General features: G+C 51.2%; 1 protein-coding gene across 1 annotated transcript in view; it reads right to left on the reverse strand.

The window, feature by feature from the left end:
* HMCN2 (hemicentin 2) overlaps positions 1–21675 on the reverse strand; it is a 193960-nt gene that overhangs the window by 38347 nt on the left and 133938 nt on the right. The window contains 23 exon segments of the mRNA XM_006892600.1: positions 1162–1326; positions 2164–2285; positions 3446–3602; positions 4277–4404; positions 5224–5368; positions 5449–5590; positions 6165–6301; positions 6394–6468; positions 6802–6984; positions 7520–7786; positions 8433–8530; positions 10116–10299; positions 10771–10895; positions 10992–11151; positions 11230–11373; positions 11995–12126; positions 14068–14149; positions 14878–15080; positions 16184–16297; positions 16453–16614; positions 17204–17300; positions 18011–18198; positions 18582–18695. Of these exon segments, the coding sequence (XP_006892662.1) occupies positions 1162–1326; positions 2164–2285; positions 3446–3602; positions 4277–4404; positions 5224–5368; positions 5449–5590; positions 6165–6301; positions 6394–6468; positions 6802–6984; positions 7520–7786; positions 8433–8530; positions 10116–10299; positions 10771–10895; positions 10992–11151; positions 11230–11373; positions 11995–12126; positions 14068–14149; positions 14878–15080; positions 16184–16297; positions 16453–16614; positions 17204–17300; positions 18011–18198; positions 18582–18695 (3324 nt within the window).

Below are 21675 nucleotides of genomic sequence, written 5' to 3' on the forward strand. Positions count from 1 at the left end.
CCACAGACCCATAGAAAATATCATGACAAATGGAGAAAATATTGAAGTTGTCAATGATTTCATTTCAGTTGGATCCACAATCAACTCATGGTAACAGCAGTGAAGAAATCAAAAGAAATGTTGCACTGGGGACATAGGCTATCAAGGATCTCCATTGTGCTAAAGACCGAAGGTGTCAGTTTAAAGACTAAAGTGCAGTGCTCACTTCGGCAGCACATATACTAAAAATTGGAACGATACAGAGAAGATTAGCATGGCCCCTGCGCAAGGACGACACGCAAATTCGTGAAGCGTTCCATATTTTCGACCCTGAAATGAACCAGTCTGTAACGAAGGCTAACTCCTAACTCCTTTCACCTACAAATTTCGTCTTTGGATACAAAGCTAAGTGGATAGTCCTTACTGAGGGACTGTTTAAAAAGAGGCAGGGAGAAGAAGAGGAGAAAAAAAAAAGACTAAAGTGCATGTGAGCCAAGCCATGGTCTTTCCAACTGTTTTGTATGCATCTGGATGCTGGTTAGGGAATAACGATGATAGAAGAAGAATTGACACCTTCATATTGTAGTGTTGGTGAAGAGTATTGAATACTCCATGGATTGCCGAAAGAACAAATAAGTTTGTCTTGAAGAAAGTACAACCAGGGTGCTCCTTAGAGGCAAGGATGGTGAACCTTGGCCACACCTACCTTGGGCATGTTCTCAGGAGGAAGCAGCCCTTGGAGAGAGACATTGTGCTGGGAAAGGTCAGTGAAAGAGAGGAAGACGTTCAATGAGAGGGACTGAGACAGTGACCACCACAATGGGCTTGAACATGACAGTGATCATGAGGAAGGCCAGGGACAGGGCCAGGTTGAGACGTGTTGTTCACAGGATCGCTATAGTCATAGTCGACCCAGTGGCATCTAACCTAACCCAACCTAAGCTTTATGAAAATGCTGTGTACTTTTTCTTCTCGCATTTTGCTATAAACCAACTCTTATTAGCCAACTAGAAGCAGGAAACGATGAATCTGAAAAGTGCAAGGTGTGGAGAAGAACCACAGAGGTTAAAGGAGATGCCTCAGGCCCCACAGTAAGACAGGCTCGAGCTGGAATGTTCCATCTGACCATCTCTGCTCAGTTCTCTTCCTTAGCAGCCCTCTCTGTGGCTCACCCTTACTTACCTGAAGGGGAGACACGATAGCCACTCCCTCGCACCGCCAGCTGGGTGCCTGCCTTGCTCCAGGACACGAGGGGAGCTGGGGTTCCCATGCTGTGGCACGTGAGGACCACGGGCGCCATCTTGGTCACGGTGAAGTGTGTCTGGTCATCAGCGATAGTGGGAGGCACTGAAATGCAAGGCAAAGCTTGAGGTGCCTGAGGGGACACACAGCAGAGACAGAAGACAGAGAACCAGGAATAGAGACGAAGGCACAAAGTGGACCATCAGTGACCAAGGGGTGTGCAAAGAGGAGTGTCGTATTCGTCCACTCAGTAAATATGTTTACCATGGATAGAGAGAGAGAGTCCCAAAGAGCTTTCTATAGAGACATTGGCCTCTGTCACCTCATGGGACTCTCTCAAGAGATGGAGGCCTTGTGGAAGTGATCCAGCTTGGGGGTGGGGGATAGATAAGTCTCTTGGTGAAATGGAATTTAACCCAAGATGTAGGGCAAGCAGTGCCTGGGTGGATAAAGGGTGACGGGAAGAGCATTCTTAACGGAACAGCATGGGTGAGACTCTGAGTGAGGAAGACATTGAACAGCACAGCCAGGATGAGTGAGGCTGGCTGTGGTGAGAAATGGACCGGGGCAGGTTAAGGGCAGACTAGCTGTGGTGTGAAATGAACCAGGGAAGGCAGAAAGCAGGCTATGCAGGATCTTGTAGCTACGGAGGAACTGTGAATTCAGTCCTGAGGGCTGTCGACAGACAGTCATGGAGAGAGGAATTTTAACTCCGTTGATAACAAGGTTAGATCTGGGCTTGGAAAGTTCTGGATTGTGGAGGAATCACTCCTACAAGCCAGGAGTTGTGCCTGAGCCAGCGTTGTCAGTGTGGGTGAGGTCAGATTGAAGAAAGCTTCATAGAGGAGGTGGCCGTCAAGCAAGAAGGCCAAGAGGACACCAGGGCACCCAAGAGAGGGAGAAACCCCAAGCCCCAGGTTTCCTCAGGCACCTCCCACTCACCGTGAACCGTCACCCAGTAGAGCCTGCGGGTCTCGCCCATCTCATTGCTCACCACACACTCAAACTGGCCTGAGTCCTGAGGGCTGGGGTCTCTGAGGAGCAGGGCATTTGAGGGCAGGAGCCTGGGACAGACAGACAGACAGTTGGCGGCCAGGTGAACAGTGGGTTCAGCCTGACAGGAGTCACTATGGCTTCCACTGTTGAGGAGAGTCTGGATATGGGGGTCTCGTGACCACTTCCCCTTCCTGCATCTAGATTCTGGTCATGACTCTACAAGCTTCTTCTAGAAGGTTCTACCTAGCCCACAATAGTCAGTAATAGTTAACTCTGTAGCTTCTGGGATTTGGCATGGATTTTATCCTCCTCCCTGTGTTCTTCTCTAGCCTGGCACATTTTCTACAATAACAGTCACGATAATGTCTACAATAATAACCACCACAGTCAAATCCCTAATCAGAACAATGTTGCTTGTTGAGCACCTGCTTCAGACCCAGCACCTAACATGATAATAAGCATTTGCTAAATTTATCAGGGAATCAGCTCTTTCAACGCTCTCAATGATCCCTTAACCATTGTGTGAATTAAAAGGGGAAACTCAGGCTCCTGTAACAGCCACCACATATCCAGGATCAGTCAGCACTAATCTCAGTCCTTTTGAATAAAAAGTGACTGTTGTTGTTCTTGTGTACCATCAAGTCGGAACCAATCCATAGCTGACCCTCCGTTAGGCTTTCAGAGGCAGTTAATCACAAGGGAGGAGATAACCCATGCTTTTTCCATGGAGCAGCTGGTGGATTCGAACCATGTGCCTTTGGGATTGCTGCACAGTTTCTTACCACTAGGCCACCAGAGCTCTCTAAAGAGTGACTCATAGTGTTTTAAAAGTCACACATCTGCCTCTTTGGCTCTATGTCCCAGATGTTCCCATCTGCTACCAGTTATCTGTCTTAGTGTAAAGGCTCTACTGGCCCCCAAGGTCAGGGGTATGTATGAGTGCTGGTCCTGGTTTTGGAGAAGGAACTCGGGTGGTGTGGTGGTTAAAGAGCTCAGGTGCTAACCCACAAGTCAGCAGCTCAACCCACCAGTCGCTCTGAAGGAGAGAGCCATGCAATCTGTGTCCATAAAGATGTACAGCCTGGGAAACTCTACAGGGCAGTTCTGTGCTGGCCCATGAGCAACAGATTTGGTGAAACTCCAAGTTTGTTCTACCTCAATTTCAGACCAAGCTCTGCCTAGATACCTTCCCCAGCCCACTCGTCACCAGGAGGGACCAGCTTATTACCAGTAGGTGTCCTGCTGCAGATGCAAGTCCAGCTTCTGCCCATCCTTCCACCACACCACGAGGGGCTTGGGGAAGCCACTGGCATCACAAGGTAGCGTGGTTTGGGTGTGGGCGATCAAGGTCAGGTTGGAGGGTCCAGGGGTAATAGATGGAGCCTCTGGGGAGACAGTAATCATCAGGAAACAGGGTGCAGGATGAGGGCAGGGAGAAGGGAACACTGGCTATGACCTTCAACTGATGGTCAGGAAAGCAAGAGAAGAGTGGGCTGGAGAGGAAATTCCAGCAGGTTCTAAATCCAGGGTGTCTGGGGCTTTTCCTTATCACTGAGGTTGACATCCCACAAATTATCCCTCCCTAAACAAGGCCTCCAGGGCTCTGCTGGCCCCATTAACCCCCAACAACTGGAGTGGGAAGAGATTAGGGTATCAGATTAGAGATGCTTAGTCTCACCTTTTCACATGTCTACATTTTTGTGAATGCCGTATGACAGAAGAGTGGTATATATATGTACGTACTTCAGGCATGAAAATGAACATATGCATACTTTGAATGTACATGCTCAAAAGCTCTACTAACAGGCTTCCTTATAAAAGTATTTAGAGAGAGTGAGAAGAGGGGAGGGGCGAAGAACATGTACAACAATGAAATACAATTAAAATAAACATTAAAAAACCCACAAAATAAACAGAACAATGGAAAGAGGTGGTGGGAGGAAAGGTATTTATAGAGAACAACTCTCATTTCTGGGGTAGCCCAGAAACCAGGCTGGACACAGCACTGACCGAGGCCAGACACTGAAGGCGGAGACCAGATCCTTCCCCACCCACCTACCAAAGACCTGGAGGTCACGGCCTTGGCGATCAGAGCCGGCAGAATTGGATGCCAGACAGAGGTAGTGGCCAGCGTCCTGGACCAGGACCGGCTGGATCCTCAGGGAGCCTTCGGGCAGAACCTCCAGTCTGGAGAGGAGGGAGGGAGGGATAGTCATGATGACAGGCAGGCCCCACGGTAAGGGGTGGACCCCTGAGGGGCTGGATCCCTGGTGCTATCTCCAATAAAACCTTCCTCCTCACCCCTATCTTTCCCTGGAAGAGGGTATAACGCAGAGATCAGTTTGCACCCAACAGGACAAGGGTCAGAGGTTCAGTTATAGCGCAGCTCTCCACACCCCAAGCCAGCAGCAGAGAAGATGACAGTGTCTTGGGGGCCCAGCCTCTCCCAGAGATTCAGTAAGGAGAGGCAATTCTACCCTTTCTGAGGATGACCCCAAAATCTGAGAACTATGACCCCTAGACCTAATAATGACCTCTTTCCAAAGGCTGTCCCACAACCTCATCTGCAAAGTGTAGTCCCACCCCTGGCCACCGTTGATTGGACTGAGAATGGACATGTCACTGGGGCTAGTTGACTAAATGCTAATGGGATTCTCTGCCCTGGGATTTTGACAGTGGGACTCACATATACCTTGCTAGGCTCTGCAGGTTGAGTGGACCACGGAATTATAAATTTGGGGGTGCCCTGCCATGTGCACTGAGGAAGATGTGTGTAACTGATCTGAGAGAAAGAGAGGCATCACACACATACACACACCCCCCATGCAAAGAAACAGATAACGTCTCAGCACCCTGACTAACCAGACATGCCCTGTCCTGAGAGGCATCGTGTTCTCTGACAATAAAGTTAATGGCCTGTTCCAACTGTCTGAGCAGAATTTTGTTAATACTCTGCAGAGTGGTACCTGAGACCTTTTCCAGCACCCTCCCCCTTCCAGCTCCCACCTTGGGTTCCCAGGATCCAGCGGATCCCCATCCTTCCGCCATCTCACGAGGGGTGGGGGAACTCCGTCAACCCGGCAGGTCAACAGGGCTGTCTGGTTTGCTGTGACGTTCACTGTGGATGGCCCGGGCTGGATGGTGGGTGTCACTGGAGGAGAAGTGGAGAAAGCAGGTGCTGGAGACCGCAGGGGCATCGGGGGAGCAGCCGGGCATAGGGGGTGCACTCACTGTGGACGTCCACGTGGAAAGCCACGTTCGTGCTGCCTGCGGCATTGTGTGCTGTACAGCTGTAGTTGCCACCATCAGCTGTGCTCAGGGCCTGCAGCTTGAGAAACCTGCCCCGCTGAGGGAACTGTGTATGGGCATCGGCCTGCAGAGTGCCGAGGGGCAAAGGAACCTCATTAGCTCTGTGCCAGGCCTCAGGCCCCTCTGCCAGTCGCAGGGAAGGAGGGCTGAGGAAGCAGTGAGCTCAGCCAGGGCTCTGCTCCATTCTGAGCAGCCCTGATTTGATAACCAGTTGATGAGCCTCTGGGGAAATGGGCTGCATTGGCAAAGGGTGAGCACCCTATCTGGGTGCTGTCTGGGGGCCACAGGGAATGATGCCCAGATAAGGAATTAGAACCCACACTACAAAGCCTATGCTTCTAGGTTCTTTCACAGCAACTGGTCCCACTGGAGAGAAATCTCAGTAACTTGCCCAAGTCACATAGCCATTAAGTGCAACTAGAAGATGAGATGGGGAGAAGCCTCAGAGCAAAACCCAGCCTTGCCTCAGTGTTCCCATCCATGAAATGGGGATGACAAAAATTTCAGGAAGTAGGAGAATGCGGATAGGACAAAAACAGACAAGGCGTGATCTCAGCAATCTGAGTGTGGTCTGGTCAGTGACTAGGGCCTGAGAGTCACAGATGGCAGAGTCCCGAGGTCCCCAGTGTGACACCCACCTGTAGCAGGACACCGTCCCGGTGCCACTTGATCTCAGGTGCTGGCTCTGCCTCCACTGAGCATTCCAGGACCAGCTGCCCTGGGGCCAGGCCAACGACAGAGCGGGAACCTCGGGGTCCAATAACACTTGGAGGGGCTAGGCAGGGGCAGAGAGGCCATGAGAGATGGGCTTGTCCCTGGAGGCTGTGTCCTGTCTCCCACCTCTGGTCCCACCTCTGTTCCCTCTACCTTGAACTCTGACCCGGAAGCTCTTCTCAACTTCACCAGCAGGATTCTTGGCCAGACAAGTGTACATCCCAGCATCTCCCACCTGGGGACAGAGTGGAGTGACTCCCTGTCTCTAGTCCCCCACTTCCCAACCTGATCTCTTACACAAGGCTTTTGAGTTACAAATGCTACCTCTCCAGACAACTCATTCATTTCTCTGCAATGTCCCTTCTTTACCTCTATTTTGCCTGCCTTTTCTAGAAAGTTTTCCCTGATGGTGCCGGCCCTCCTCTGCCCCAGGATCTCTGGATGGGTTATCCGGCTTGTGCCTCAGCTTTGTCTCTGAGCCAAAGACCATCTCCACCTCCTCATCCCTTGCACAGGTATAGCACCTCCCACAGGCTCCTTCCACAGCGGGCACCTGCACACCCTCGATCCGCATCACCCGCCCGGGACTGATGCTGTTCTCCGGCCTGCTCAGTGCCTGCCCGTCCTTATACCAGGTGATGTTGGGTGAGGGGCTGCCCCGAGCATCACAGAGGAGCTCCAAGGGGGTTTTTGGGGCTAGCAACAGCTCTGCAGTCTGATCTGAGTCCTCCACGTGAGGTGGATCTGCAAGAAATATCCCCTAGTCAGTGGTGGGTGGCCATGCTGGGGGCCTGTGCTGACTCTCATCTCTCCTGTGTGCCTGCTTGTCTGCGCTGGCAGCAGACAGAGCCACAGTCAGGCAGGGGGTGGTTGTGAGGGGATTCAAGATCCCAGAGCCAAGGCCTATCTGCTGGAAATAGGACAGACCCCCCGAGGGGGAACAGCAACCAGTGGTGCCTGAAAATCAACAATGCAGTATAGATGATTCACAAAAATTTCCCAACATAACACACTTGCAAAATGTCCTGCCTTTAGGTCTCTGTCCTCAGATTTCAGTTGCTTTTGGTTTTGCTTCTTCCATCCAGGGTTAGTAAACAAGACCAAGGCTGTCAGCTTTGAGAGACTCAAACGTCCAGCTATCATGCCCTGTGACCCGTAAGGACTTCTTTTCTAAACCCTGCTCCCAGGCAGCAGCCCTGCTCACCTCCCTCCCATCATCTCCACCAGGGCCCAGAGTCACGTCCTTGCTGTCCAGTCTGCTGGCAGGGCTGTGACTCACCCATCACTGTCAGCTGGAAATGTCTCCTCGCTTCCCCCGCCTCGCTCTTGGCCACGCAGGAGTAGGTCCCTGCATCATCGGCCCCCACTGCCTCCAGCCGCAGGCCAGGCCCCTGCTCCAGGCTCTGGGGAAACAAGGGCTCCCCATCCTTCATCCACGACACGAGAGGCAAGGGGGTGCCCCGAGCCTCACAAGGGAGGACAGCTGAGGAACCACGGACCACTGCCACGTCTTTCTGGAACTCCTCTGGCTCCAGGACAGGGGGCACTGTGGAGGCAAAGGAGTGGACAGAGGTTCATGCCAGGCTGCCCTCACCTCTGGATTTGTGCACTGGTCCTGTTGCTCTGAACCACAAACTGCTTCGATTATGCAGAAGGCCCTTCTTCAGGATAATTCCTTCTCCCTCTTCCAGGAAGCCTTCCCTGAACCTCTGAGGCTAGGTGAGCCCTATCCTCTGAGCTCCTACCTCCTAAAGCAACCTCTAAGCAGCTGTCATGGAGTTAACTCTAACCTGTGTAAACCTCACAGGATCCAAAAGCTGGGATTTTTAGGCAGACATCATCAGCCCTTTCTTTTGAGATACCTCTGGATGGACTTGAACCTCTAACAATTCACTTAGCATCTGAGTGTGTTAACTAACCATTCTCACCATCCAGGGGACTTCTCAATAGACTCTACTGCAATTGATTCTTTACAGAGCTGCTTCCTGTGGGCAGGTCGACCTCTGCTTGAAGCTATATTCTGATGCCTGTCAAGTCCCAGACTTAACAGAACTTGCGAGACAAATGAATGGGCAACTGAACCCAGACTAAACAGAGGCACCGCATTGCTCCTGGTTTGATACCTAGGAGGGCTGATCCTTCCTTCCACCCAGATGGGCAGGAGGCACATGCTGAGATCCCCTGCTCCGTACCGTGCACCTGCAACGTGAAGTTCCTGTCAGTCACGCCAGCTGGGCTTGCGGCCACGCAGGTGAAGATGCCCGAGTCTGCCAATTGTACCTGGGAAATCCTGAACACCGAGAAAGCGAGACAGACAAACTCTGTGGACATGCGAGTCTGATCAAGTCCAGCTTTTGCTTAATCTCCTTTCCTGTATCCCCAGTGTCCCTATAGTAAAATCCCAAACTCTGTCCCCCACCACCCCATTCCTGGCCTGGCCTTGCTGCCATCTTGACTCCATCTGATCCCACTACTTCCTGAATTCTGGAGTCTTCTCTGGTCTCCAGGCCTCCACTGGCCCTGCCTCTTTGCCATCAGTAATAGTTGTCTCCACTTGCTGTCCTACTTTCTTGAGAGCCCATTCCTTGCCTGAACTACTCCTTCTAAACTTCTCTGTGCCAGTCACACCCAACATGAAACATTGCCAAAGTCACTCGTCAATCCTCAGGCCGTGTCTCATTTGGCCCATTGGTCTCTCCCTCCCAGAATACACCCTCCTTCCCAGTTGCTTGTGCTCTGCCTTTGCTCCTTAGATCTGCTGTTAACAGGTGACCATGGCCCCCTCTTCTGCACTGGCAGTTTGTTGGCGATCCCTAAACATCCCTCTGCCCCATCTCTGCATGAGAGTAGCTCATCTCCTGCTTTCATCTCCCATTTCAGAGCCTCTCAGGCTATTGACCAGAGGCTCTACAAAGAGCCTCTCAAACCCTTATATTCAAACTGAACTCTAGTACATCCCCCCGGAAAATGGGAGCCCCAACTTTCCAGTCCCTCAGAGAATAGTCTGGGCATCATGCTTGGGTCTTCTCTTACTCTCAGCTCTCCACATGTCCCTTCCCTGCCCCAGGCCACACCTCGCCTCACTTGAGTGGTCAAAGTAGCCGCTACTGGCCTTGTCCTGCTTTCTGCCTCCACACCCCACCTTAATCTATTGTCCACACAGCAGCAGCAGGATGCTTGAAGAATGCATGTAAGATCACAGCACTCCTATGCAGCAAACCCCCACAGCCTCCCATCTTTCCTACAGAAAACCCACAAGTCTTTCCAGAAGCTTGCAAGGTCCTACAGACCCTGACACTCTGCCCGTCTGACTCTGTCCTACCCTTACTCTGCTCTGGGAGCACAAGAGGCATGTACACACACATACACACACCCTTGTCCTCTGTTCCCAGCAGCTTACAGGAGCAGAGACTTTGCCTTGCTTATGGCCCTACGTCTGAGCCTGGACCACTAAGCAATCTGTAAGTGTTCTGAGTCGCTTGAATATTTTGCTCAGGCACCTTCTTCCAGGAAGCCTTCCCTGATTTCCTCTGTCTAGAGGTCAGGATGAATAGGAGGGCACCAGGTGTCACCACAGGAATCTGTGTATGCACCCCCACTGGATAGTATGTGAGAGTGTTACTGTTATTTTTAGCTTCCAAAGTTGACTACAACTCATAGTGCCCTATGAACACAGGCTCTGAACTTTGTCCTATCCTGAGCCAACTTCATCTCTGTGGATTTGAGGTTGAGGCCTTCTTAATCTCTCCATTGTAAGTTTTGATCTGGCTATATCTCCAAAACCACTCCAATGGGTTTAAAATGCTTGCTGTCTGGAGTGCATAAATGGGGCCTGCACTCAACCAGTCAGCTGAGATGGGGCGCCACTCCCCTACCTGAGGGTGCGGCCGGAGCCGTGGAGGTGTGTGCGCTGGGACAGTGGGAGGGGCAGACCATCCTTAAGCCAGCTCATATGGATGGGTGGGGAGCCCCGGACGGGGCAAGCCATGGTCACCAGCTCGCCAGGCCGTTGTACCAGGGTTCCACCATTCCCTGCTCCCTGCTCGATGGTGGGAGGGACTGAGGGTACACAGAAGAGCAACAGTGAGGACACTGAGGGCCTATGTGGGCTTCTGCAGGGAAACACCAGAGGACAATGCCAGTACCTGGAATTCTGCCACAGGCACCACCATGGCTAGGATTCTTGGCGCCACATGCACCCCACGGAGGAATGAAAGGCACTGAAGGGGTGGCAGCCCCACCCCTTGGCTCTCTCTCTCTATTTCAGTTTATTCCCCAGTTTCCCCCCTGTAACCTGTAGGCTGGAGTGGTTGGGCCTCGTTTGTGGACGAGGGGTAGAAGGACAAGACTTTCTGTCTGCTCAGTGTCTGGGTTGCGCAGTGCAGGCAGAGTTGGGGATTGAAGCCAGGCCTTTCACAGTCCAACCTGGCTCCTGCCTACCCAGATGCCTCCACTGTTGGCCCCCATATTGGTCAGGCTGCTGAGTGGCAGGGGATGGCCATCCATGGCTGGCACCCAGGGTTTTCTCACCCAGAACATTCACGGTGTGCAGCCTGGCATCCTCCCCAGCAGCACTGCGGGCCACACAGGTGTAGGCGCCTGAGTCTGAGGCCCTCAAACCCTTCAGCACCAGGGAACTGCCATCCAGGAAGAACCTGCCACAGGGAGGGAGAACCGAGGTCAGGTGTGTGAGAAGCTGGGGCCTTGCCACCTGTAGGAGGAGGGTGCAGGTGATGACACCTTGGCCTTACCTGAGATGAGGGCTCACGCCTTCTTCCAGTGGGCCACCGTCCTTCAGCCAGGTCACATCTGGCGGGGGCTGCCCCTCAGCCTCGCAGTCCAGCTGGACTTCCTGTCCCTCCAAGACGCTGTGCTCCTGTGAAGCACCTGAGCTCCGGATCCTGGGGGCCACTGCAGCAGGGGGCTGTGGGTGAGGCCTGGGCAGATGAAGGGGCAGGCCTAGGAGGAGGAGGCAGGAGGAGGACATACCCAGCACGGCCACCAGGAAGTCCTTGCGAGCCTCTGCCTCAGTGTTCTCAGCCACACATGTGTAGGTACCACCCTGGGCTGGCTGCAGACGACTCAGCTGCAGGCGGCCCCCACGGGAGACCATGCCCTGGGCCACGCTGCTCTCTGTGGGGAGGAAGGGCATGACAGGTCTTCACCTACACAGGACCCACTGTATCTGGGCCACACGCTACAGAAGTCATGTGACGCCCTGAGAAGGTCTGAAGGGCCCACGCTCACAATGCCATGGTGACCTCTGGGAACCCTTGAATTGCCCACTCCTTCATGGGCTCATAGGGAAACTGAGGCCCAAAAGGGCCTCAGTGTATGTCATAAGCCTGTGCCACTTTGGTGGTTCTGTTCTTTAAAACTTCATTGAATCTTCCCCTGAGGTTAGGGCCCTAATTTCCCTTTAGTGTCCAAGAACCTAAAGACTTACTCCTTTTCCTGTCCACTGTCAAGTCCAAAGCCACATTCCTGCTCCCCCCCCCGCCCCACCTCCTCCCCACCAAAGTGGACCAGCCAGTCATTGACCCCAATACAGGTTATACTCGGGCTTTCTCTTGGTTCTTTCTTCAGTCTGCACCCTAAACTCAGCCTAGGAAGTTCCCTCCTTCATTCCTTTCACCCCACTTCTGCTGAGTTCCACTCTAACTATCCTAACCAAGACTGACATTCCTCACTCACTCTACTTAAACGAAAAGATATTTTACATTAAAAAAGAAAATGAGGACTTGTAATACTCACCTATAGGCATTCTGTCCTTTAGCCATGTAACTGTGGGTGCAGGGACCCCAGTCACATCACAGGTCAGGACCAAAGGGCTCCCAGCCACCTGGTTCACGGTCTCTGTCTTGGGGTTCTCAAATGTTGGGGGCACTATAGGAAATAAGCCAGATTCTTAGTCTCCCAAGTAACTGTCCCAGTTTTCCTTCCTTCCAGGAAGATCAAGGGTTCCCAAAGAGTGCTTGCTAAAGTTTGTAGCTCACATTTTACGCTCTACTGGTGGTGGAGACACATGAGACCAGTACTTTACTACTCATCTGTCAAGTCGGACCCAACTCATAGCTGACCCCCAGTGGGCTTCTTCTTTGTCTTCTTTTTTTTGTAAATTGCATGAAAGGAGATTCGCCCATCTTTCTCTTGGAGTTGCTGGTGGATTCAAAGCATTAGAGAAGCCTGATCTTTGGGTTAGCAGGACAACTCTCTACAAACTACTTCACAGGGGCTACTAAACAGCATGTATAAAGCAGAGCCCAGGAGGGGTCCCCCTTTAGACCAAGAATGGCCAACACAGGCTCAGTAATTAATCTCAACATTCTCCCGAGTGGCCAGGACATAGCCAGGTGGCCACTACTGGTGAAACAGAATCAGTGGGCTCAAGATAAAAGATATATACCCTCAGGGACATAACAACTCCCACATACTTCTTATTATTTGTCAAAGTATCAATCAGAAAGAGTTACGGCCTTTGAACAACAAACCTAGTAAGCCATTTCTAACTATTTCAGTCAATCTAACTTGGGGTTGTACCCACTGCTCATCTGGTAGGGAAACTGTGCTGGTTTTGCCTTACATAGCAGACAATTAGTGACCCTAACTTGCTATTTTAATTTCCACAGCAGAGTTTTAGTTGAGTACAAGGTCATTCAGATAGATACTACATTTCCCAGTCTTTTTGGCAGCCTTCTGTGTAACCAGCTGATAATGTTCTTGCCAGTGGAATATTTGCAGAAGGGACTATACAACTTTGCATCACTTGCTTAAGATAAAATGTTTGCCCTTTATTACTGCTCTTTTCTGCTTTCTATAGGCTGTGACTCTGGGACTTGAAAGGGAGCTCTGGTGGCTTAGTGGTAAGGAACTACATTACTAATGCAAAGGTATGTGGTTTAACCCACCAGCTGCCCTGCACAAGAAAGATAAGCAATCTTCTCCTGTGAAATTAACTGCCTCTGAAAACCTGCTGGAGGGTCAGCTTTGAGCCTGTTCCAACTCAACAGACTACAATAACAAAAATAGGCCGGGACAGGCCATGTCCCAGTTTTAGTCATATAAAAATTGACAATGCACTCACTAGAAGACAGGATCAACAAGATAGAAGGAACCTGGGTCCCTGAATCATTACAAAGCTGAGCTACTCCACCAGCCTAGACTTTTAGATGAGAGGATTAACTTTCATCTAATTCATTGCATTTTAGAGACTCTTTGTTACACAGCTTAGTTTATACCCTAAGTTAACACATCATCTGACGACAAAAAACCAAAAAACAAACAAACAAAAAACACAAAAATACTGGCCAGGCCTCCATCCCTTGCTCAAGCAAGCTCCCTCTCCCCCCTATTCAAACCACATATTTGATCAAATGCCATCCATTTTCTGTCCTTTGGTTGATGGCATAGCCCCTTAAGTTTCAAGAGTAAAGGCCTCCTGTGTCTATTCTCTGAGAGTCCCTTCGTCTCAGGGCCTAGTTGCCATGACAAAGCTCTGTACCTAGTACTTTACAAAGACAGTCATGGTAGTCCCATTAGATCAAGTACTTCCTATGTGCCTATAAGACAGGTGCTACTTTTAGCTCCTGTTTACTAAAGATAAACTTGAGGGTCAGAGGAGAAAGAGGGTGCTGAGTTCCACAAAGTAAGTTGGTTACTGATATTTGAATCATAGTCCTTTTAATTCGAGATCTTGTGCCCTTAACTGCTCAGCTGTTCTCCTCTTTCCAGTTACTGCCTTTCTCATCTTTGTTAGCCCCTGTCTGATACTCAGGTTCCACGGAACGATTAACAATTCTGGTCCCTTGTACTCAAAGCCCAGCTTACCCTGGACGGTGAGAATGAAGGTCCGCATGGCCTCCCCAGCCACATTGCTGACTTTACAGCTGTATAAACCTTTATCTGACACCTGGGACAGAGAGTATGTAGTGAAAATGTGTAAGAGGGTGTTAGGGCACATAGGGCTTCCCCAAAACATCTAGACCCCAGAATCTTCAAATAACAACTTTCGTAAGGTAGTTCGGGTGGCCTAGTGTCAAGAAGCTGCACTGAAATCTGAAAGACACAGTTCAAATCCACCAGATGCTCTGCTGGAGAAGGAGGGGCAATCTCTTCCTGTGCCAGTTGGATCCGTTTTGATGGTACACAACAAGAAAAAAAAAAGGTAATAACTGTTTAAAAAAAAAAAAGAAAGAAAGAATAACAACTCTCAAATAGCCTGGTTCTGCTTAGGAGGTCAAAGAAGATGGGTCCTTCTGGTCTTTTCCAAATGTCTTAAGGGACAGGATGGGAGGACAGTGGGCAGGTGCCTCTGCACAGACTACTGACTCCTTCCTCCCCTAGGCCTGTTTATCAGTCGAGCTCAGAGGAAAAATCCCCCTCATTATGCAGGTGGAACTGGGCCAGGAGAGAGGTGTTCAGAATGGTGTCCAGAAGGTCAAAAGGTACGCATCCAACAAAGATTTCTCTGAAGTCCTGTGCTCTCCTCATATCTCTTCCTCAGTCTGAGATGTTACAGGCCAAAAAGGTAGTAGCCCACACAAATTTTAGTAGTCCATATAAACCTCAAGGCCAATTAGAACTGGGGAAGGTTACTCCCTTGGCCACCCACAGCTGTCCATGTCTCCCAGGGCTTACCTGAGTGTCCACAATCTCCAGCTTCTGCTCACCCAGTGAAGTTTGGGTCCTCTGTGTCAGGGTCAAGGGCTGCCCATCTTTGTACCAGGTCACAGTAGGCTCAGGGAGTGAGTCTGTCTCACAGCTCAGGACAGCTTTTTCCCCAGCCCGCACTAGGACTGTGTCCTGGGGGCCACTGGGAGGCTCCCTAAAGGTGGGGGGAACTGAGGGGAGGAGACAAAGCAGAATGAGAGGCTGTGTCCTCCCTGCTTCCAGCCAACAGAGGCCTATACATTTCAGGGAGAGGGCCTGACCTCCAGGCATTAGCCATGGAGGTAGTAGACGTGGTGTAGACATGTAGACATGGAGGTTGGAGGACAAGAGCCAAGCTAGTTGTCTGAGGACATGCCAGATGACCTGGGAAAGGTTCTGTCCTCTCTCAGCCTCTGGGGTGAGATGCTCAGATGGGCTTTCTAGACTTTTCCCTACCTGAATTAGAGCTCTCCACAAGGGAAACCCAGAGTCCCATGTCCCTCCAGGAAACCAACTCCTTTCATATGCAGTCATTATTAGCACAGACACCCTCCGCTTCAGCTGTGTGCTGCAGGACCTGCTGTGGTACCTGAAGCACATTACATGAACGGGCCAAACAAACGAGTGTGCCAGGGTACTAAGTGAACATGCCAAACACATGAAAAAGCACCAGGGATAGAACACACTGTTTAGGGAGTCCTGGCCTCATGATATCTTGGACTTAGACTAATGGAGACTAGGGACCAAATGGGCTTTGGAAAAGCTCCTTCCTGAGCCAAATTCTTAGGTGCTCATCACGGTACTCATCTTAAACTTCACCATCATCAGAATTTACACTGTGCCTGCTATCATTTGATCCTTATACCAGGTGCCAATTTGCAGATTGGAATTCTGAGGCTCAGAGAGAGTTCCTTATCCCCTGACAGGGCAGTCATCATTAATCAATGCCAACACTCTCCTCTGCTTAGCCAAGATGTAATCATGCACCTTAGGCAGCCATTACTAATAGAGTAATGTTGGCTGGGCTTAACTAACTTGCTCAAGGTCACAGAACAAGTACATGCATAGCTGAATTTCAGATCCAAGTGTTTCCAGCTCCAGAGTCTATGATCTTAACCACAAGACAGTGCTATCTAGACATCATCCTCTGGAGAGGACAAGGGGCATCTCAGCCTCAGCCTGTGTTGGCTGCCCCCTCCTGGGTGTTTTATCCAAGTGGCTGAGGGCTCAGAACTGAGGCCTGATTGAGGTTGAATGGGAGATGGTGCAGGGAGGGGGCAGCTAGAAAACATACCTAGCACACTAAGCTGCACCAGCTTCTGATCTTGGCCGGCAGCATTGAGGGCTTCACACAGGTATGACCCAGAGTCTGACGGCTGGACACGAGACAACTGCAGTGTGTGGGTGCCTGTGAGGGGAAGCAGCCCCTCACATCAGCAAACTGGCCCCAGCTCCCAGGCCCACTTCCTTTTATCCTAGAGTCCTCCCAGATTCAAAGTCTGGTCCCAGAAATGCTGGTTCCTCACACAGCCTCAAGTTGGATTGAAGCCTTAGTTTACCCACCAGGAAGAAGGAAGGTTTCATCACTCAGGGAGAGGGGCTGGCTGTCCTTGTACCACGTGACTTCAGGGCTCGGCTGAGCACGGACATCACAGGAGAGTGAGACGCTACTGTTGAGGATGGCAGTGATCTTCTCTGAGGGCAGACCTGTGATTCTTGGTGGCACTGTGCCCAGGATCACCAGGATAAAGAAAAAAATAAATGAGAATGCACACCAGTAGGAGGTCAGAGAGCCCCTGACACACCCCTCTGGCACATTTGCAAACAACTATATGCGGAAGCCTCTACATATTTTAATTATCTTACAGATGAGATGGCTCTGTAAGTGGTGGAACTCTACACTTATGTGCCCTGAGTCCATTCTCACAGTTGGAAAATCATGTTAACCTCATAGCTTTGCTAGAAGGACAGACAGCACAGGGAATGTGTCTGGTCCCATGCAGGTCCATGGAAGGAGCTTACTAAATGCTGTATAGCCTCAGGAAAGCAGTTCCCTAGGTGCTTCCAAAGTTGCTTAAAACCAAATGCTCTTGGTCTCATGAAGCAGTTAGTACCAGGCTGGAGTCGAAGCCCAGGATATTGGAAGCACAGTGCCCCTGAGCCAGGGCAAGATGTTGTGTCTGTCCCTCTCTGTTCCAGTTGACGCAGCTGACATGTGGATCCAGTTAGAGGCCTCGCTGAAGCAGGGAACCAAGGGCAAAGCCCATCAGCCCATCAGCCCCACATCCTCTGGGGATCTGCTCATCCAGCTCACCTTGGACCCTGAGAGTGAAGAGTTTCTCCGCAGAGCCTGCCTGGTTCTCGGCCACACACATGTAGCTGGTGGCATCAGCCACTTTTGCAGTGGAAACCTGTGGGGTACAGGGAGATGGTGCCTGGAGATGCCACAGGATGGATGATTTGGGGGAAAACCAGAGGCTCCTTTGGGCTCCCCAAACCCGTCTCACAGGGATGACTGTGAGGACTCCCTCCCACCCGTAGCAGGCACGATGAGCAACAGGCAGCTTAAGGAGACCAGGAGCGGGACTTGTCCCATGGCTGGCAGAGCAGTCTCCAATTTATTGAATATCTTTGTGTGATATTCAGTGGAGTGGAGAGGGATGAAGTGCATGTCAGCTGCAACTCTGGAGCACACTAGATGTTGACTACTGGCCCCCCGAACCTTGTTGGGGGGTAGATCTGTTCTGGCCTGGGCTTCAGGACACCCACAGAGTTCTATGATCTAGATACTAGGTGATGGGCGGATACAGCCCTGTAGGTATCTGATGGTATTCCTGCAGAAGGATGCTCTGTGCCACACTGGGCCCTAGGGGCAGCACGCATCCTCATCCTCTACCGAGTGTCACCTGGACTTCTAGGGGCTTGGTGAGGCCTGTCCTGCCCAGCAAAGTCCCACAGATGCAGTGACATGAATATTTGTTCAGCTGAATTACATCCAGTTATATTTGAGGTTAAAAAACAGGCCTCAATTGTCATAGAAACAGCACCTACTGGGCTCCAAGACTGAGTGCAAGGTTGCAACACCCACTTTTCCTTGAGCCCACCAGGGGGCCATCCTGACCTGTAAGACTTGCCCGTCCTCCAGGACCTGCAGCCGCGGGCTTGGGGAGAACGGCAGGCCATTCTCGAGCCATGAGATGATGGGCATGGGGTTGCCCAGGGCTGGGCACTGCAGGCTGATGGTGCTGCTTGCGTTGACGGTCACTTCTTCCACCAGCTCTTCTGTGTCACCCAGAATCACAGGTGGAGCTGAATGTGGGGGAGAGGAAAGTGCAGGCTGGAAGCCTGAGGACCTCTCCTGGGGGCAAGGTCTCAGGGAGGGGAGATGTGGAGGCAAGAACAGTAGCTGTACATGGTGTCAGGCTCAGGTTAGGGCTGCTCGTACCTTGCTCACCAAACCCTCCAGCCTCTGACATAGCTGAGGAACCCGAGGCACAAGAGGGTTGGTGAGCTGTCCGAGATCACACAGCTAGGGAGCAGCTCACTTGGAACATGAACCCAGTCCTATCTGGCTTCAGAGCTCAAGCTCAGCACCCTTGTATTAACAACTCTTGGCTGTAGCAAGACTGGAAATGCAGCCCTCTCCGGCCTATGGACTCCGTCAGAACACTCGCCCGCAGCCTGGCACTCACTCAGCACCAGCAGCTCGTAGTGCAGCCAGTCCTCGCCCACTTCATTGGAGGCCTTGCAGGAGTACCTCCCAGCATCCTCTGCGCGTACCAGGGGGATCTGCAAGACTCGGCCCCCTGTGAGGTCAGAGAGAAAGGCCAGAACTCAGGCCCAAGATCATAAAACCCACTCTTTCAGATGTTTAGAGCGGTGTGTCCTGACAGAAGTGGCGAATGGTCCTAAGGACTATATCTGTGTATCAAAAACGACAAGAGCTACAGCCACAAGCTGGATAACAATGGCAACATCCAGGGCCAGCTGAAGCCAAAGAACCTCCACGGTTTATGGCCTCATTATATTAGGCGCTGCAACCAGTATCTGGGGCATGCCTACTTGTGCTGAAAGGCAACTGCTCATTGCAGCCCTGCCCAGAGATGAAGCGAGTGGTCCAGCACATCAAAGGCTGTAAGCTTAAGGCTTAGGGTGGCTGCCCCGCCTGCAAGCAGCCATCGCGCTTTGCAGTTACCAGGCCAAACACTGCCTCAAGAACAACTGCTCCATGCTCTGTGCCTCACCGTCAAACACAAGTTCCCTCCGCCGCAGATCCAGCAGCACTGGCTGCAGCACATCCAGTTCTGCACCAGCATCCACAATGTGCCTTAGGAGGGCTTGCCTTCCAGCTCAGCATCTCTTGTCATGCCTCAGGCTCTGTGGCCCCCTGCGCCGTCCCAGCCTTTACCCCTGAGCAAGTCACTAGCCAGCTTCCCCAGTGGGACCCAGACTCAGCCCACACCACAGTCCCCAGGAAAATCCACCACCCAGTCGCTAGGTCTCCCCTCCTCCCTGACCACCCAAGGCTGGTGCAGGCCCACTGGCATATCCAAATCAACGTCTAGCAGCAGCAACTGTACCACATTGATAAGTGGCATGTTCCCAGTGTGCACGAGCCAGATGGCCCCCAGAGGCCTGAACATGTCATATCCGAGTCAGGTCACATCCAGTATGCTGAGCCAGTGACAGCAGCGGCCCCAGTCTTCACAGTAGCACAGTAGCATATTGTTGTTTTGTTTTGTTTAATTTATTTATTGTGCGTGTACCGTCAAATCAGATCTGACTGATACAGGAGGGAAATTTTCCCTCCTCCTCCGGCAGAGCATCTGGTGGATTTGAACCGTGTACCTCTGGGATTGCAGTACAGCTTCTTGCCACTAGGCCACCAGAGCTCCCCTAACAGTAGCATATTGTTAAGAAAATTCAATCACTGCACAGGCTAGTAACAAACCAACTCATTTTTATGTTAAAATAAACTGTGCAGGGGAGCTCTGGTGGCCTAGTAGCAAGAAGCTGTGCTGTAATCTCGAAGGCATGCAGTTCGAATCCACCAGATGCTCCGCCGGAGAAGGAGGGGCAATCTCCTCCTGTACCAGTCAGATCCGATTTGACGGTACACACACACAAAAATAATAAGAAGAAAAAAAATTAAAAAAAAAACCAAAAACAACTGTGTAACAGACTAATGAAAAAAACCCACAAAACCAAACAACCCACTCTTTCTTCTAAAGGGGATCCAGGACACCTCACTTTCTCCCCTCTGCCCCATCTTTGAAAAGGAGAGAATCCTTGTTCTCCCTGGATTATAGATCAAAGTGAGGATGGAAATAAAACAACAATGGTTTTGCTGTGCATCAGGCCCTGGCTGAGAATTTTCTGGCCTTATCCCATCTACGCTCTGAAGTGTCTGTTGTTATTATTCCCATGTTACAGATTGGGAAAAATGGGGCTTCCCAAAAATGTGTAGCAAAAAGGCAGTAGAGCACATTCAGGTAAGCTGCTATGCTGAGCCCAGCTCCTTGATAAGGCCAGGAAGGAAGACGTGTGCCCATGTCTAAGAAATGCTCTAGTCAGGAAGTCCTCAAGGGGCAAAGAAGGAAGTACCGGTTTTCTGCAGGTGGGAATGGGTGGAAGGCATCACCTGGGGACCTCAGTGGCTGAGGGCTTACATCAAAGCCAGAAAGCTCAGGGCCCATCCAGGGCTAGAAGCAACACCCACAGGGCACTGGGGTCGGTCTGCAGAAGGGGCCATGTTAGGGGTCTCTGTGTGCTCAGGATTCTAGGTTAGGAGATCTCAGCTCTGGAGCACACGTGAGCTGTAACCAGGGTGGGAACCAGGAATCACTCACATAGAGTAGGGGACAGTGGCTAGGAATGGGGAGATAGTGATCATGGGCAGGGGTCAGTAGGTGGCTGGGGTTAATCTGGTGTCAGGGTTAGTCAGGGTTATCATGGGATCATAGTATACCTAGGATTAGGGGTGGTGCCAGTGGTGGGATTGGGGCTCAATGGCCAGGACTAGAGCATCAGAGGCTGTGGTGCAGGTGATGGAATGAATCTGTAGTCGGGTCTGAGTTACAGTGTCAGCATGTGGCTGAGATCACTGTGTGCTCAGGGTTTGCAGCCAATGTTCAGGTCATAGGTTGCTGGCAGGATAAGGGATCAGCTTAGGGGCTTCCAACAGGAACAACTAGTGCAGCAAATATTGCCTATCTCCACAAAACCTCCGTCTTTTGCAACAGCCAAAGTCCAAACCCTGTTATAACCCTGCACTGGTCTCCCCTCAGGGTGCTCTTAGCACAGCGGGAGGGGAGTGGTGAATCCATCCCAGTAATGGCCGGTCTGCTGAGGGAGGGAGTGTGGGAGGACAAGCAGGCCAGGCCACTGGGCACTCCTCAGCCCCACCCTCTTTTGTTGCCGAGCATATGCACGGCAGGACACACATGAATTCACCATTATTCATATGTCCACAGTTCTGTGACACGCATTACATTCTTCAGCACCTTCACACTCCTTTCCTGAGGAGCTCCTCCCAACAACATACCCTCCTGGCCTCCTAACTTTCCTGCCTGAGCTCTTTGAGTTGCTGTCTTCACCTTGATCCCATGCAGCTCTCAAAAATGCACAGAGCTCAAGGTGGGTGAGTCACTGTTCTAACAGAAAATCTTTCTTTAAAAATAAAGCAATCTTATACCAACAAAGAAGATTATCTTTTGCTTTCCAAAGAGAGGAGTGACTGGTGGGGGGGGGGAGTAAAGAAAAAGTGCAACAATGAATGAATGAAAA

The sequence above is a fragment of the Elephantulus edwardii genome, unplaced genomic scaffold (assembly GCF_000299155.1).
Source record: "Elephantulus edwardii isolate Elephantulus edwardi_28Jun2011 unplaced genomic scaffold, EleEdw1.0 scaffold00116, whole genome shotgun sequence".
NCBI classification, from domain to species: domain Eukaryota; kingdom Metazoa; phylum Chordata; class Mammalia; order Macroscelidea; family Macroscelididae; genus Elephantulus; species Elephantulus edwardii.